This window comes from Protopterus annectens, chromosome 2.part0, assembly GCF_019279795.1.
Source record: "Protopterus annectens isolate FY-2018-M chromosome 2.part0, PAN1.0, whole genome shotgun sequence".
In the NCBI taxonomy this organism is placed as follows: Eukaryota; Metazoa; Chordata; order Ceratodontiformes; family Protopteridae; genus Protopterus; species Protopterus annectens.
The window spans coordinates 764,314,900-764,329,024 of NC_056728.1; the positions used below are offsets into that span (position 1 = coordinate 764,314,900).

Sequence of the window (14,125 nt, forward strand, 5' to 3'; positions counted from 1 at the left end):
GTGACGTCCCCACAAATTATCACATTGATAATAAGGTCCTAAGCACAAAATCAGTTTTGATGGACTTGGGCACCCAGGTTGATAGCAAACTTACTTTTGAGCACCATATTGCCTCCATTATATAGAAAGTTTTCTACATGGCCCACCTCATTATTAAGGGCATCTTATCCACAGACAAGGTGGTCATAACATCGCTGTATTCTTCCCTTATAAAACCCATTATTGAATACAATGCCCCTTTTAGCATGTACCTCATAAAGCACATGCAGCAGCTGGCGAGACCACAGAGGTTCCTCACCAGAAGAATCTAGGGCCTCAAACATCTACCCTACATAGATAGGCTAAAGGCCCTGTCCCTCTACTCAGTCTCCTACAGACTCCTCAGAGGTGACCTCTGTCTGGCATGCAAAGCAATCTCAGACCCTGCCTTGATGGGACTGCTGCATATCCACAAGTCAAGCTCCACTCGAGTCACCTGCACGTGCGACCTCAACCTGGTCTGTGACATCAATAGGACTTGGTGGGACAGATTTGTGTCCCAGAGAGTCCCTGTCTTGTGAAATAGACTCCCTCTCCATGTCAAGCAGAGTACCTCACTAACACTTTTTAAGCACAACCTGGATAACAGGATGGGGAACAGAAAATACAGCCCTGGGATTCCACCTGTGTCCCTGCTGGACACTAGCATAGGGTGCTGATTTGGTGGAACATGGGCTAAATTCTTGGTTAGGCTTGTAAAGGCCTCAGGGCCAGTAACTTACTAACTTTCTATGATCCTATGAAACTGAAAATCGGTATGGGTCTCTCTTGCATACAATCCGTATGGAGATTTGACGGGACATTCTACCAACTCGTCTGACCTCTATGATCCTGTAAGTAAGGCCCTAACTGAAAGCCTAAGAGTTGCTGTTGCATGTCTTGAGTCTGCTAAAACACGTGACAGCATCCCCCTTACTGTCATCATAAACAAACTCATATCTTTTGGAGGGGGAATTCTGATAAGTGCAATGGAGCAAAAGCTGGCTATCAGGAAGAAAAACAAGATTTTTAGTTTAAGGTCACTTCTCAGTTTGGGCACAAGTTTCCTCTGATGTTCTACAGGGATCAGTATTGGGACACATTCTGTTTGACATCGTGCTTTCATTTTTTTTTCTGCCTCCATTCAACCACTGGATAGTAAAATATAATTACAATATTAAATTCAGAACTTTTATTAACAATGAGATTAAAATTTCCTTCAACTCTCAGACAGTAGCAGCAAACTGGTTAATAAAATCATGAACTAAACCTGAATTACTACAAATACAAAGTGATGTTCTTTGGCACTGCTAAAATTTTGTGCCCCTCCCACACCCACTCTCAACACAGCAATGAAACTCACTGATGACATTAAGGATCTAGAAGTATTAATAAATGACTTACATTTCCAAACAATGCTCAAACAGTTAAATGCCAGGTACTGCAAACTACAGGTATGATTTTCAGATGTACATCAGCTAGGTTGCCAGAAATACTGACCATATTTACATTGTATATGCTAGGCCTACTGTTGAAAACAAGTGCATGATTTGGTTATACACCCACGGCAATCTACCTTCCGTCAAATATGTACAATGAAAACTTACAAAACAGATACTGGAATAAAAGAAATCTCATCCAGACCATCTTAAATTTCCAAGTCTTTATTCAGTTCCTTATCACTACAGATGTAGATAGTCTCTCAAATTTAAAGCAATCCATGAGAATGTTCTGAGACTACTGCAAAGCCTTGCTGTCATAAACACTACTATCCCCTTACATAATAATTTCTTGTGTGAAAGGAATAGAAGCAACCTAGTTTGTGTCCTTGTCACTTGCTATAATATAGAATAAAATTCCTATAGCCACATGATGCTGTGAATGTTTACATTTATTCAAATGAATGTTGCATCTCTGGGTTGTTTTAGGTCATCTTCTCTGACATGGGGTCTGTATTTAAGATGGCCTTCAGGTCTAGCTGCAAATACACATACATGGTTGCATGCCCACTATTAAATTACAAAGTACATAATAAAGTGAGGACTCCAAGAGTTTAACTACTATTAAAGTTAAGAGTCTGATACCATCAACAGCTTGGATAGCAAAGTATGGCTCTTTATAATATTTTTTTAAACAAACAATAGTTTGGGTTTTTCCAGTACTGAAGAGTGGGCCATTTTTGAAGAATGTCAAAGCTGGTTTGGAGATTATTTTATGCTCACACAACAGGCATCAGCAAACTGCTTCCAAATGGTACTAATGAAAATGGAAAAACAGGAAGGGGCCAAGTACAGACACCAAAGGGTCACCTGCAACAATCAAGGAGGATGTAAGGGTTCTCCCATTGGGGAACTTGCTCTTTCCTCTACAAGTACGTAGTGATACAATGAACCAAGCACTAGGATACCAAAGTATAGACAGCTCTGTGGTAAACTGTGTCAAAAGCTCTAGAGAAATCCAAAAATACTGTAAAACTTACAGCTTACCTTTGTTCAGGGCTGTGCAAATGGACCTGGACATTGCCAGAAAGATAATCTGAAATCCAAGGCCTTGTATAAAGCCACATTAGGTACATTGTAGAAGAACCAAGTCCAAGAGGCATAGTACTCACACCAAAACCAATAAACCAAAAAAGAGCACCGGATAGCCATTTCCACCGCAAACTTCTATTTATTAAATCCACAGCAACACAGCAGTGCAAAATTAACGCTGGCACACAACCAGTTCGTTTTTGTCACACCACTTAATCAGAGAATACAAGCAATCATGTTCCCCTCCTTATATACCTATGCTAATGAAGCAATTAAAAAATCATGTCATACTAAATTAAACCATTTAACCCCTCATAAAACAAAATGGTTAAAAACTTTATTACAAAATTACACAAAACATTTGAAGGTCTTTTAATAAATAATAACATGTTCATAAAAATAATGGGATAGGTTTTCTAAGTTATCTAATCTAAACCTAAGTCATATGCATAGGTATATAAGGAGGTGAACATGATTGCTTGTATTATCTGATGAAGTGGTGTGATGAAAACGAACTGGTTGTGTGTCAGCATTAATTTTGCACTGTTGTGTTGCTGTGGACTTAATAAATAGAAGTTTGCGGTGGAAACGGCTATCCGGTGCTCTTTTCTGGTACACTGTAGAAGACACAGAGTGGTCACAGAGCTCAGCAGTTTCCTTTTTAACACCTTTCCCAAGACTCTGGCTAAGTACCACAACAGAACTATTGGTTAGAAGCTGTTCAACCCTAACAAGGAAGTAGTTGTTCAATAAAGAACTATAATGTTTTTTTTAGTTTGCAAGCATGCATATATCTGTCCCTATTTATGAGCTGGGCTACTGGGTTAGGGAGCACATTCATGCCTAGTTTTAGAAATGGGGGGTGGGGATCATTAATACCTGGCACACCATGCTCTTTCACTTTGGTCAGGAGTATCATAAAGTAATATATATGCTGTAAATGGATGTGAGGCTTGCACCACTACAAAGGGGACAAAGAATTATACTGCATTTATTTGACAGGACTGACATAATACTTAAATGTCCTTTTTATCATCACAAGCACTCTGAGAAACATTTTAACACACTGCATATATCTGATCCTTCTCAGCCCACAATACAGTACAGAGAAACCAACATGCACTCCCCAAACAGTATAATATTTTATGGTTACTATAAACAACAAATACACAAAAATGGATACTCTAGTTTCAGCTTTGTGTAATGGAACTATATGTCAATGTTAATCTTTAGAGCAAACTATTCCTTTACCTGAGCATTCATATTGGCTCCATCTAAGTAGACCTGGCCTCCATGTCTGTGTATTAGGTCACAAACATCACTGATGTTCTCTTCAAATACTCCAAAGGTGGATGGGTAGGTGATCATAATGGCTGCCAAGTTAGTTTTATATCTGTCGACCTAAGGAATGCAAAGAAATGAAAAATAACTTTAAAGCACAACATCCCTTTTATGAACTACTCTTAGGTCACATATATCAGACATTTATTCACTATAAAAATGTAAGGACAGTCACCTGTAAGTATGCTTTCTTAGTCAAAACCCCTCACACTGTAAAATATGGAATAGAGAGTAATATGGAGTTTATACAATTCTGTATTTTAACCTAATGCAAATATCTTTTATTCTGCATGTTCTCTCTTTTCATTTAATATTTTTAAGGCTCTGCATCCATTTTATACATAAGGTATAAACTACCTTTGATAAATGATGAACTAAGACTGAACAAAGCCCACTTATGGAAAAAGTCTGTGGAAAACTCAAAAAAGAAAGGACATTATGCAACCACAAAAGTATTACTGGGTACTTCTTAAACAGAGATGAACAATAAGTCATATAGTACCATCAACCATAAAACTGCAATGCATCAGAGAACAACTCTCTTAAAGGATTACTAAACAGCACAATAATAACAAAGAGTAACATGCAAACATTCTCAAAATGGTTCATATCACGTATTATAGTACAGAATACAAAATTAAACAGATATGTGAAAAATGCCTGTTGTAATACAGAATTTCTTTAAACCCCATATTGGAAATCTTCCCTGCTTTCTTGCCTTTAACCATTTTACTACAGTCATTTTTAAGAAGACAGTGCCCCATTATTAACTTTTGTCTGTTTTTAGTCCACAAATTTAAGAGGGGGGCATCTTTAGCAGAATGGTGTAACATTCTCAGATTTTTCTGAGACAACTATGCAATATCAAAAGACTATGGGTTTTAGCATCAAATGCAAAGGAGCAGCATCAACTTGAACCTTAAAGAAAAAATACTTTAAAGTCAACATTTATGTCACAGAACTTTGGAGTTAATCTGAAGTTTAGGCATGAAGTTACAACTACACTATACATTTATGCTTTTGATAGCTTTCTTTGAGGTTAATTGATGGCTACAGGGAATTTTACTTGGGTGGCTCTCTACAGAATAACACTGTACTGTAATCCTAGCCATGAAGAGAAACAAATCACTCTGGCTTAAATTTTAACAAATATATCATTTTAAAACTATTTTTAGGATACAAAAATTAATATCCCACATTTATACAGTACTTTTAATTGCAGTAGTTGTAAAGCCTGCCCAAGTATTGATAGCAGCAACGTCTTTATACATCTGGTCTCTAAGAAGAGCTTTCATTTCAAAGTACATGCTAATTGTAACAGCCGCTATTTGGTCTACCTTGCTTCCTGTTGTCTATGCAATGCCTTTTATATTGGCAAAACAAACCAGTGACTGCAAGACAGGGTCTTACTACATCTGAGGGATATTAAGAACAAAGACCCAAAGAATGTACTTGTCAACCACGTCTCTGAACACTCTTCACACAGATTTCTATTCAAAGTCATACAATGTCTGACTTTAGGAAACAGAGGTGGAGATGTACATAATAACACTAAATTATGTGGAATACATTGGATTACCAACCTGAGGGGTGATCGTGCTCCTGGTCTGAATTCTATGGTTCCTCTCAAACCTGTTCTCAAAAACTGGGGATTAATCATGGGGAGATGAATGTAGTTCGGACAGGTTATGGATTGTGTTCATGATTTATCTACATCAGATTTGTTAATCAAACCTATGAGTTATATTTGTCTGCTGCTATGGAAGTTCTATGCAGAGCTAGTGAATCACACAACAAAATCATGTACTTTTATTATTTTTTTAAGAGTCACTGTTTGCACTTAAGTGATAACTGGGCGAACATAATATTATTTTCTAGTGGAATTTATATCTATGTCTTATTAGCAGCTAAATCTAACTTACATTTCCCATACAGATATCTCCTGCACACATTAAGATGTCACTGCTTGCACTAAAAAGTGCTGTTTGGGCAATCAAAGCATTGTCCTTTTACTCAACTCCTATTTATATGTTATATGTAGGTGAAGCTGAAAATGAATTATGTACTCCCTCCAGGGATATGCCATATATTTGAGCTGGATACTACAAGTGAAATTCTATGTACAGTCATATTTAACTTAACGTTCCATTATTCACAGAGATACACACACACACACACACACACATATATAATATAAAAAACACATTTTTGTCCTGTGAATACTAAGAAGACATTGTATGCACTTACAAAGTGCTGCTTGGGCATTCAGACTTTTGCCTTGTTGCATAAATTTTATTTAGGTTTTATGTGTAGTTGCAGTTGCAATCAAATTGTATATATGCATTTTATATAGGACATTTCTCATATTTTAGCTGAACACTATACTACAAGTGAAAAAAAGCCAATATAGATCTGGCTTAGATATGTAAAGTAGTCTCAGATGGTTTGCTGCCTATTGGTTGAGTCCTAGAAAGTGCTGCCCCTAGAGGGCAAATAGTGACTTTATTTCATTGGATAAATCAGAAGGTGTAGCCAGCATAGGTCTGGCTTAGATATGGAAATGAGTTTTAGATGTCTTGTTGCCTATTGGCTGAACCTCAGAAAATGCTGCCCTGAAAGGGTAAACAATGACTTTTTCCCATTGGGTCAATCAGAAGGTATGCCAACATAGGTCTTACTTAGATATGTAAATGGGTCATTGAAGGCTTGCTGCCTATTGGTTGAGCTTCAGAAAGTGTTGCCCTGATAGAGTAATGAATGATTTTGTTCTACTGGGTCAATCAGAAGGTGTGTCCTGTAATTATATGATTTGATTGGTTGATGTCCTTTTAAATAAGAAGAGATGGCTACAGGAAGTTACGATCTGAAGAAGGCTATATGCCGAAAGTGCTTATTGGGTTTTGCTAGCTCTCACTCCATTTATTGGTTTTTATCTACATATTTTTTATTTTTCATTAAATTTTGGTTTTAACAGTTTCTCGGCTGTGAAGGTACACTTGAGCTTGTTTTTTTATTGTCTGCCTTTTCCTCTGTGTACCAACTGTGGTTCTTAGAGCTCTTGCTTAGTCACATTTATACAGAAGATCACAGTCTTCTTTGGGATAAATGTATAAAAGCACACTACAGTTATGCTTCTGTTATTTTTATCTTTGTTACTTTGAAAATAGCATACATACTTTTACCCGAAGCCGAATGTTTTTGAGAGTTGTTCAGTGGTGCAGGGGTCAGCACAGATGCCTTAAGGTGCTGGTCTCTCTGGTTCAGTTCCTGTTTGGGGTGCCTTCGATTCACAGTCTGCCTCCTCTGTCCATAAGGGTTTTAGCTGGGTACTCTGGTTTCTTGCTACATTGCAAAGGCATGAGGGGTGTGTTTGTGTGTGTGTGTGTGTGTGTGTGTGTGTGTGTGTGTGTGTGTGTGTGTGTGTGTGTGTGTATGTATGTATGTAAGTATGTAAGTGTGTGAATACACCTTAAGTGTGCTCAAGCTGTGACAAACTGGCATCCTATCAATGAATGCTGGGACAGACTCTCTCCCACATGAAAGCTAACTAGATAAAAGCAGGTATTGGACAATGACTGAACATTTTGGAAATGTTGCAGTCTGTCATTTTCTAATGAAAATTATGATGCTTTTTGACCTACCCACAAAAGACAAAAGAAAGTATCTCTGTAATAAATTTAGATTTCTTTTTCAAGACAAGAGAAATGGACAATCAGCATTATACAACATACAATACGAGTTTATAGCTCTAAAGGGCAAGGAGACTTCATCTCAAATATGGACTTTAAAAAGCAGATGTCAACTGTGTTTCTGCTACAATACATAAAATGATACATAGTATGTTTCCTGACAAGTATCTAGCATTTACTGGGTTTATCAGCTAAATATGTGACATTAAAAAGTTTATTGCAAACAGAATGGTGCAAAAACAGGGAAACCTAACAGATATGGAGGCCTGTCATTAGTGCTTAGCAATACAGGACTACATTTCTGAAATAGTTTTAAATTCTTTAGCAAACTTCTAAGGAAAATACATTAAAGCACTTAGAAGTAGAATGCACTTGGGTGATGATTTTAGACATTAACACGTGAATACAGCTTTATCTTCATGAAATGTATTATGGCATATGAGCCCATATTTGGTGAAGGTAGTGGGCGGGGATAGCACAACTCCACTAATAAAAAGGTCACTTTTATGGGCCAATATACACAATTTTACTTTAAGTTCAACTCAGTCAAGATACATTCAGTATTGCATTTCTCACCCAGAAGTCACACTCCAACATTTAAAGGAAATATACCATAACAAAGAAGGCAAAATGGTACTTTGAAATGCTTGCAAAAACCTGCATCTGGCACTTAATAAAGATAGCACATCTCAAATTTCCTCTGACAACTCCTATAAGAACTTGTAGAAATTATATTGTATATTAGGAGACTAAGTTGCATGATGTACTTAAAATTCCATTGCATGTTTGAGGGCTTCACTATAGCTCACGGCAGACGCTGTATCAGTCAGACAGAGTGTCAGTATAGGGACTTTAGTTGGTGGCATCTTTCACTGACATAAAATGACAGACATTTGGAGAATTAGCTATGATCTTTGCTTTTGATGTAATACCAACTCAATGTGATCATATTCTGGACATGTAGTGCAGTCCTCATACTAAACAGAAGTCATATCCACCCCTAATGGAATACAAGTATAATGCAACAGGCTAGACTGTCACAACATTTCTCTTCACATCTAAACAACCCTGTGAAAGCTCTTGTTCATTAAAGTTTCAGTAATTTATTGTTTCTTCAAGAACATAATATTCCCTTAATAATTTACATGCAGATCAGTACTGAAGTTGACTGGGCCATTTCCTCATCAGTACAAGGATCTTTGATGGTGATGTAGGTTATACACAAGTGTGATTTTACTCCCACTGTAATGTTAACATAATACAGATATGTTCTACACATGCACTACGATCTTCAAGAAAGGAAGTCGTATAACCACCCCAGAAGAAACACTGTCTACATTTATTTATTGACTGATTTTTGCATTTAACTGGGATTGTCCAACTGGGCATACTAACCCCTTTTCAGTGGGGGCTCAGGGAGAAAACTCCACATGATGAACAATATACTATATAAGCTTTGCATGACACATAGCAATAGTAATATACAGAACAAGTATGCAGGTGACACAAAACATAACATGCACGTCTTTACACAAAATTCATGCTTTTATACACGTAGAAAAATGTGCATTTACAGTGCAGCTTTTTAAGATGCATAAAAAAGAAGTTATTACTTACCATAACGTTCCATGTGAATTGTTCATCTCGCCTTCATTCTTACTGATGGGTTCGGAGACGATCCCTTGGCTCCGAGTTGGCCTACTATAAAGCTCAAGGTCTTCAAATAGCTGGAGGCCAAGTCCCTATCCCATGATGTATCTAGAGTTACCTCAGATTTTGTTTGCCGTGTATAACAATATCATATGTCATTCTATCACTCCCTACGAGAAAGTATAGGAGGACTGAGTAACCAGGATGGATCCAGCATCTCGGTCTTCTAAAAGCCCAGGAGGGGGAAGGAGGGAGGGAAGTTAGAATGAATGCAAGATGAACAACTCACATGGAACATTATGGTAAGTAGATAACTTTTTTATGTGAAGTTGTTCTATCTCACCGTTCATTCTTACTGATGGGTAGCATCCCAAGCACCATCTATCTTGGGTGGCTCACGAGGGTATATTTTTCAGGACAGTGGATCCAAAGGAGGCCCTGTCAACTTTGTAATGAGTGATAAAGGTATGAGGTCTTGACTAAGTGGCTGCTGCACAAATGTTATCAACAGGAAGTCTGGCAGAAGATGTAGAGACTGCTCTGGTTGAGTGAGTTTTAATTTTTTGCTGTAAGGGCACATTGGCAGCTGAATAAGCAAAGGTGATACAATCACATAACCACTTAGACAGAGTTGTTTTAGTGACTGGTATACCTTTCCTCGAGTCTGAGAAGGAAACAAAAAGCTGTTCTGATTTCCTAAAATCTTTTGTTCTATCCAAGTAAAATCTAAGCTGACTGTGCACATCAATCAGATAAAAAGAAATTCAAACCTCTAAGCCGATAAAGGGACCAGAAACCACAAAAACAATTAGATGAGTAAAATAGAAGCACAATGGGTCCACACAGCACACCTTTAATTCCAATATGACAGGGTAAGCGCTTTCACAGATATCTCCAATTCATCATACCATACAATACTAAAACACCATCATAATGATATAGCTATTTAAATATTAAGAAACCAATGGGGATATGCTAGCTAACAATCAAAATTAACCCATTCATCTCAGAGTGTCTATGAACAGCTTACCTATGTAAAAAACATGTTAAAAAACAACAACCACAATGCTATGTTAAAATAAGAACAATATCATATAAATTACATATAATCATAAAACCATATGAATATACTTCTATGAATATATGTAAAATAAAAATAAATAAATTACTGTGATAGCACAAATATTTAGACATATTGCAAACACACATAAAATCAACAGTGATATGTAGATCCTTTCAATGTTTAAGGGCTCTAGCTTTTAGAAATAGTTTCAAACAAACATTACTGTTTAAACATGGGGGCTTATCAGCCTGAAAACGTATGATCCATTTCTGCTCCACAGCTTCAGTTTTATTGTTGAGATGCCCACCTCTCATGTTACTATGTAGAATCTTCAATACTAAAAACAAACTTGTGTCTAGATCCTTCTTTGGCCACATGCATGGCTAGAGCACTGGTCTAAAGAGGACCAAACAGGTTTAGTACACAATATTTATTCTACAGTACTAACTGAAACGCAACTTTCTGTTTTAAACAGAGGTTTGACTTTTGTGCTGGCCCAGAAAGCTGACTTGGTAAGTGTGCTACAAGATTGATACTTGTTTGGCAGGACTTTAACTTTGAAAACAATATTCAGTAATACTATGCAAAGTGACTGTATTTTTAAAAAGCCCAGTACCTTTGTTCCACCCACAAATCCCATAACTGAATTATTTGTAGACGTTTGTGATAAACAACTTAGGGAGAAGTTTGCTGATAAGCAAAGTAATGTATTTGTTAACATGTCAAGTGCTGAGAGAGAGGCTTTGACAGAATTAAAACACCTGGATAGCATTGAGATACGACCAGCAGACAAGGGGGGTGACATTGTAGTACTGGACAAAGATATGTATGTGATGAGTATGTTGAATCTTTTAAGTGAGTTAGATACTTATACTTCTATATCCTTTGTTGCATTGAGAGGTGTTATTGAGAAGGTACAATTCTATGTATTTGATTTATTAATAACTGGAATGATCTCTGAACCATTGTTTGAGTATTTTAAAGTGGACCAACCGGTGGTTCCCATAATATATGGCCTACCTAAGGTACACAATCTATATAATCCCCTGATGTGACCCAATGTATCAAGCAAAGGTTGGGTAACAGAACCACTCTCAATATTTGTAGAAAAGAATTTACATGTGGTTCTAAACAATTGTCAGACTGTTTTGAAAGATACCAAGGAGATCCTTAATGATTTAAGTAATCACTTTGATGTTATAGTAGGCCCATGTTTTTTTGTTACCTTGGACATATAATCTTTATTTACTGTCATCCCTAACAGCTGGGGCATAGAGAATGTTAGGGACTTGCAATGTGAAAGAAATATTCTTACTGGCAAGGTGAGACTTATCTGTACTCTCCTTGAAATAATTCTTGAGAATAATGCGTTCATTTTTAATGACACTTACTACGTACAGAAGGTCGGCGTGGCTATGGGCACTGCTTGTGCAAATAGCTACAACAACCTATCACTTGTTAATTGGGAGACTAAGTATGTCCTTTCCAATAACATATACTGTGCCTCAATAAAATGGTACAAGCGTTTTGTGGATGACATTTTTTTATTATGGCAAGGTACAGAAGAACGATTAAGGGAATTTTTGCAGTACATAAATGGCTTGAATGTTTTTTTGAAATTTACATACAAGTATTCACCTGATGAGATTGAGTTCTTAGATGTTAAGGTGAGTAAGGATGACTCGAATTCTGTTTCTACCACGCTGTATAGGACAAGTGTAAGGAGGAATAACATATTGCATAATGGTAGTATGCATCCCAACCATACCAAGCTTAATGTATTAAAAGGGCAAATATTACGCACTATGAGCCTATACAGTGATGATGTCAAGCTAACATTAGCCCTGGCTAGACTTAAGGAAGAATTTATGGAGAGGGGCTATAAATGTAATGTTATTGATTTCCAGATGAAGGAAGCCTAGAAAGAGAGACAGAGGAGATGTAAGAAAGAGAGACAGAGGAGATGTAGACCCTATTTTGTCAACACTCCATCTAATGCTCAGACTACTGATGCAGTTGGTGTGAATACCCTAACTGGTACCAAAACTGATAATGATGTGAGGCTCAGGATGCCTTTGACTTTTGCGAATAATATTCACATGGTCTGTGACGTAATTAGAAATAACTGGGATATCCTTTCTACAGTTCAAGAACTGAAAGGAGTGATAGGTCATCAACCCAGTTTCACATTTAGGAACAACAGGTCCCTTAAGGGCCAGCTATGTTATAGGCCTCTTTGCCCCCAGAGTTATATTCAGTCTGAAAGATTGGGGACTTATGCTTGTAGGAGATGTGTGGCTTGTGTATGTATACACATTGGTGGATATTTTTTACATCCACAGCTTGGGTTTGAGACAGACAGAACTTTTTATGCTGACTGTCAGACTAAAAATGTTGTCTACTTCTGTTTTTGCATTGAGTGTTTCACGTTTTTCATAGGTAAGACCAATAGAGTATTCAAAGACAGAATCCTTGAACACCTCAGAGACATTAGGAATGCTAAAGAGACCACTGCTCTGGCCATGCATGTGGCAAAAGAAGGATCTAGACACAAGTTTTAGTTTTTAGTATTGGAGATTCTACATAGTAGGTTCATACTAGGCTATCTGCCCTAGAGCATTTACAAGCCTAGCCAGAGTGTGTTTGGCTTTTGCTACCCATTTTAAATGAATTTTGCTATGCCCTTTTTCGAGGTTAGTATACTGTGCCTCTGTCTAACAGTGACACAGAAGTGATACCCGGAGTAAATATATGATCTCCCATCCACTCATCAAGATTCCTCTTGAAGAGAGTCAATGAGGGACTCCGCCTAACCTGGACTGGGATTTTATTCCAGAGTGAAGGGAGCCTCTGGGTTATGAATCTGTCCCTCCAGCATATCCTATTTATTTCAGTGCGGAGGTTCAAGTCTCTCGAGCGCTTAGCTCGATGGGATTTGGATTTTCTGAGGTGCAGCATGTCTATTAATTCCGGGTTGGACATGGCTTTATACATCAGGCACAGATCGCCTCTGAGCAGGCGGTATGCCACTGAGTAGAGCTGGAGTTTCTTTAACTGGGCAGCATATGGCATCTGTTTGAGCCCTTTGATCCTCTTGATGAGGTACTTTTGGGGTCTTTCCACTTGCGGCAGGTGTCTGGTAAGATACATCCCAAAAGGGGCATTGTACTCAATTATGGGCCTGATGAGGGATGAGTAAAGAGGCACGATGACCTCCCCTGATCTAGATGTGAATCCCTTCATGATTAGGTGGGCTATACAAAATGTTTTTCTAACCACTTTGGCCACGTGGTTGTCGAATGAGAGACTATCAACTTGGGTCTCCAGGTCCCTAATTACTTCTTCCGTACTTAATGGATTACCATCTATGTGGTAATTTGTGGGCACTTTGTTTTTGCCGAAGGGGATGACTATACACTTTTTGGCATTTAGCTTGAGGCCATGGCTCTGGCACCAGTTGTCTGTTTTCTATGAGGCCCTTTTGTAGGATGCTTGTGTCGGCTGGAGAGTCGATTATGGCGCCCAGTTTGCAGTCATCTGCGAACTTGGTCAGCCACAGTCCTTCCGTGTTGGCCTATACCTCTGAGAAATATATACCGAACAAGAGAGGTCTCAGGACTGAGCCTTGTGGGACGCCACAGCAATTCTAACCATGTGGGTTCTGTCCTTGAGCCAGTTTGTAACCTATCTAGTGACATAGGGGTTTATATTTAAGCTGGTGAGCTTATCTATAATGCCCGAGTGGGGTATTGTATTGAAGGCTTTTGCGAGGTCCAGGTAGGCTGTGTGGACCACCTTCCCCTCGTCAATGGCCTTGGTGACTGTTTCAAAGA

The 14,125-nt window shown here is 38.0% G+C and overlaps 1 protein-coding gene across 2 annotated transcripts in view; it reads right to left on the reverse strand.

The window, feature by feature from the left end:
* GLDC (glycine decarboxylase) overlaps positions 1-14,125 on the reverse strand; it is a 1,044,727-nt gene that overhangs the window by 216,084 nt on the left and 814,518 nt on the right. For both annotated transcript variants that reach the window (XM_044061077.1, XM_044061078.1), the window contains one exon: positions 3,801-3,950. In XM_044061077.1, the coding sequence (XP_043917012.1) occupies positions 3,801-3,950 (150 nt within the window). The remainder of the gene's footprint in view (positions 1-3,800; positions 3,951-14,125) is intronic.